Here is a 4797-nt window from a genome sequence, read left to right as displayed (position 1 = left end):
CCATTTTAGGAGGACATTTTAAATGGGGAAAGATGTGTTAACCTGGGTGGCTGTAGGAGAGAGAGAGAGAGAGAGATAGAGAGAGAGAGAGAGAGAGAGAGAGAGAGAGAGAGAGAGAGAGAGAGAGAGAGAGAGAGAGAGAGAGAGAGAGAGAGAGATGTAAACAGAGAGAGAAGAGAGAGAGGGAGGGAAAGGGACAGACAGACAGAGATAGAGAAAAAGGAAGAGTGAACTGGGATACTGAAGGAAAGAGCGTTTAGAGTGCAGAGTGCAGTCGTTTAGACTAGGGGCTAGGAAGCTCATTTTACGTAAACTTGGGGCTGTGTGAGAGAGAAACGGTTTAAACTGCGGGCTGAGAAACTGAGAGAAAGATATTTTAAACTAGGGGCTGAGTGAGAGAGAGACCGTTTAAATTAGGGGGCAGTGAGAGTAAGAGAGAGAGAGACGTTTTAAACTGTGGGGATAAGTCATAAGTCAGAGAGGAAGGGAAGGAGAGAGTGAGAGAGAGAGAGGGCACGAAACAGTGTATTATTTAGGAAGGGTGCACTTGGACACACACAACATAGGCTAGCAGGACGAAGCCCTATTGGGGGGGGGCACAATGGGACTATCCATATACCTGGCTGTACCTATGAGTGACATTTCCACTTAGTTCCAATTTACTGTCAATCATGCACAGTGTTACCCCATCGTTAGTTTCAAACGGATCCTTTCCCCCTGCAACTCTCTTTGCAATACTACAAATGGTTCTCCTCAGAGCGCCTACAGTACGTGAAATTAAACCTCATGCCTACGCATTCGTCCTCATTCACATTCTAACTCCTCAAATCAAATTTCTCGCCACACGTCTGATTAGCTCCTGGCTGAGGAGATGGAGATGTAAAAGCTGTAAAGAAGAGCGGCTCCTCCATTAGGTGCTGCGCTCATCTGGTGTTAATAGGTCAGAGCAGGGGAAGGACAAGGGCTGGCTGCATTAATCAAGCCATAAGCGGACACTGTCAGCCACTATTAAGATGTCTAAACAGGCCTACTGTACAGCCTGATCTAGCCGACATGGCTGCTGCTGCTGTCATGACTCTGCTGTCACTGCTTTAAAGTTTTTTTTTTTTTTTTTTAAAGAACATAATCTACAGACAATTTCCACAACGGTTGACTATCATTAATGTATCATGTAGCCATACCTTTTTACACATTTGATTGTGTGTGTGTGTGTGTGTGTGTGTGTGTGTGTGTGTGTGTGTGTGTGTGTGTGTGTGTGTGTGTGTGTGTGTGTGTGTGTGTGTGTGTGCGCGTGTGTGCGCGCGCGTGTGTGTGAGTGAGTGTATGTGATAAACCAATACACAGCGCTATTGCAAGCAATACCTACATGTTATTATTATGGTAGCCTATACATTGTATAATAAATATTGCCTTGTAGGCCCCTACTGACGTGTAAACAGTGGTAACGATAAAGAATGCAGGGGGAAAATGTTCAATCTCGCCTAAAATCACGAATTAAAGTTATTTCAATATATGCAAGACCTTTGAGTGTTATGTATCGATTATAAAAGAAAAAGGAAACGAGGGGTGTTAAGACATCACCATTTTCCTGCCGGTGGATTGCGGATGGGATCGGATGATAACGGATGGGAGCAACAAGTCTTATTAAAGCGATACTGAGTGGAGTGCAAACATCCGTATTATGGCAAAAAGTGAATGCATTTTACGACATTGTTGAACATTTTGGATGCCATTTCCATTTCTGGCAGGCAATGTATCATATGACTAACACCATACAATGACCCTCGACTTCCACAGGAATATCTAAAACAAATCGGAAATCGGACAATTTAAAGACATGGTCTTGTGATTCATACTGAGGGTAAATAAATGTTTTGAAATAGATTATTTTTCATTTCGAGAAATGGAATGGAGACATAGCTTTCATTTCGTTGCCTGAAACACACAACATAGGCACAAGGGTGGATTTCCAAATTCGACATTTTCCCGTCATAGCCTATTTATTTTTTCTATGCATTTTACACGGTCCCAACTAATTAGTACGCATTGTTATTGAGCAGGGCAGATTGTACGGAATTTATTTATTTACAACTAGTCTATACATCTTTTTTTACTACTGCCACAAGACTGCACGTGAAATGTCTGGTAAATATGACTCCTCTTTTCCCCTTTAGCCTAAACCATTTGAACTCTGCTTTTGAAATTCTGTCATACTCTTAGTTTTGCTTTAATTGCGATGCCATCGCTCGTTAGACGACCTCCGGGGGGATTTTCAGATTTGATAACGATATGAACATCTTCAGGCCTGCGAAAGAGATCCCTATACATTATTAATGGAGCAGTTTCAGAAGTTAATGCAACGTCTGATTATCTGGAGAGGTCGGCTGTAGCCTACAACACTGTGTGTTTAATGAAGCCTGCACGGCTCTTTTCTGGGTAAAATAAAATCATTAAAAACAGATAGACTAAATATGATTGTAATTCAGAAATGAGCTTATGTCAAAGTATGGATGCGTGTGCATTTTAAACGCAATAAACTTTTGCGCGCGCGAGATAAGACTTTGGCGCACGGCTGAGATTGTGCGTTTGCTGCTGATTTTCGTTGTACAAACAGCGACACAGAAATGTGGAATCAGAACTGAAAATATTACATTTATGAATATTAACGGCTATGTTTTAATGGGATGACATTTTCTGTGTAGTTCGGTGCAACATTAAATAAGCCTAGAATAAATTGAACAGCGTTATAAACGAATTAAAATATATTGGCCAACACTATTGTCCCATCTATGTTGTTGTAATATTTGACTTTTCCTATAGAAGTCCTCTAGGTTTCAATACATGCTTAACTGGAATTTTGTACGCAAACAGTTTGGATCTCTAAATTACAAACATGTTGAGTTGGGCCACTGTTAACCCTGGCGCAAATGTCAACAAGTTATTCTGGCAGTACAGTGGCGTGCTCTTTGAATAATAAAAAATAGGCCTGTGTATTACAGCTACGTATCACATACTGTGATAAGAAAATCTCAACAAATCTGAAAATATATAGCCTTCAGAGCACATAATGTAGTGTTTTACAGAGTTATATGGCGACAAACTGTGGGTTTTCTACATGCATTACCAGGTTGGAAAAGTCAGGAGTTTCTGATTATCCAGGAGCAAAAGACATGTATGAACAATTCTTACCACGGACAGTATAACGCACGATACTACCAGAATAACGTGTGCATATAACGTGTTGTGTAGATATTGCCAGTTTTCTATCGCATTGTAATCACTGATGAGGTGTTGTCATATACGTACAAATATCCTTATAACTCGTACCTTGCATATTTCCAGGCATGCGGCCCCGTTCCCCATGCGATCTCGCGAGTCCCAGAGCTTCTGTCTCCGCTTTGGGTAGCATGTCCACGCGCCTCCGTAGGGGTGAAGACTGGCCGCCGTCGGACGGGCCACCTGCTCGCGAAGAGAGCACACAGCACCACCGGGGTCTCAGGCAGAAAGACACACCAACACGATTCTTCCAAAGTCCTTGTTTGTGGTTTGACGTTTGCAAACGACGACCACTGAAATCAGATCAGAGGGCTGCGAAAGAAAAGTGGCAAGAGCAGCACGCGAGTAGAGGGTTCGCATGGGAAGTTCATTCTCACTCACTCCTCGGAATAAGACAGACAGCGCTTACGAAACACATAATTATTGGACAACGCCACTGACCTAAAGCTTGGTAGCCGACTCTCGCAACGCGGTTGAGAAATTGTTGGTAAGATATTTCGGAAAGAAAAAAAAAGAATGCGATTTCTCAATAAGACAAAATGATAACTCTGCCCGGACTGCCAAAGCTGGCAGCAGAGGCAACACGACGCCCACGGAGCTCTTAGCGGCTATGGGTCTCCCCGTGGCCTATTCTCGCTCTCTGACAGCTATGTGTCTCGCGAAGCAGACTTGGCGAACTGTCATTAAGTTCAGGCGGCCCCCTCCTCCGTACTGTCTGGCGCACTTCAGCTGAGGGGTACCAGATCTGAAGTTCAGCCGCGCTCCTGCCGCTTTGTCTTTCCCACACACACACTCGCACACACACACACGCGCGAGCGCACCCACACACCCTTTACTGACACCCCTCGCGCCAATCAGGGTCTCACCCTGCTCTCTGACATCACCTCTCCTCTCCAATGAGCACCAACAAGAGCGGCCGATATCACCGCTGTCTGCTTCACTCTCCACAGCCGCATGTGATAAGATCACGTAATGATGAGCATAAAGGCAAAAACAAGGAAACGAGAAGCTGAAAAATAAACAAACAAAAAGATGATGTCAATAGCGTAATGTGTGTGTGTGTGTGATATGGAGATGAGGAGATGCGCAACACAGCCCCAGACGGCACAACGACGAGGTACGTTCACACACTCTCCTCCCAGCGAGCACACTGTCCCAGTGCCGGATAACCAGCGCAAATTACTATATTGTTAACGGCGAGGAAGATCCTGACAATAGCCAGCGATAAAGTTGAGCTGACCAGATAACGTCAATGGCTGCCGTTGTAAATATCACACCGGCAAACTGCGAATGGTTTTCGGCAACCACCAATGCAAGCTCCCACTCCTTACTTTAAAAGAAATGTATTTGTGATCACTGACAGGACGACACATGAAATGCTTCAGTGCACTACAAATCTCCATGCACGATTGTAAAATGAGAGTTTTTCTTGGCCCTTTTAAAATAGTGGGTTACGATTTATGTTCCCGTCTGTAATATGCATGTTTCTAACAAAAATATTGTTTTTTTGCTTTTGGTGTT

The 4797-nt window shown here is 43.7% G+C and overlaps 1 protein-coding gene across 1 annotated transcript in view; it reads right to left on the bottom strand.

Annotated features, from left to right (window-relative positions):
- Positions 1-4478, bottom strand: part of nr5a2 (nuclear receptor subfamily 5, group A, member 2) — a 133523-nt gene extending 129045 nt beyond the window's left edge. Inside the window, exon 1 of the mRNA XM_063200836.1 lies at positions 3328-4478. Within this exon, the coding sequence (XP_063056906.1) occupies positions 3328-3409 (82 nt within the window). The 5' untranslated portion in view covers positions 3410-4478. The remainder of the gene's footprint in view (positions 1-3327) is intronic.
- Between the last annotated feature and the right edge of the window lie 319 nt (positions 4479-4797).

This window comes from Engraulis encrasicolus, chromosome 6 (genome assembly GCF_034702125.1).
Source record: "Engraulis encrasicolus isolate BLACKSEA-1 chromosome 6, IST_EnEncr_1.0, whole genome shotgun sequence".
NCBI classification, from domain to species: Eukaryota; Metazoa; Chordata; class Actinopteri; order Clupeiformes; family Engraulidae; genus Engraulis; species Engraulis encrasicolus.
The sequence above is the reverse complement of the archived record's forward strand: the minus strand, read 5'-3'. Positions and strand labels throughout refer to the sequence as shown.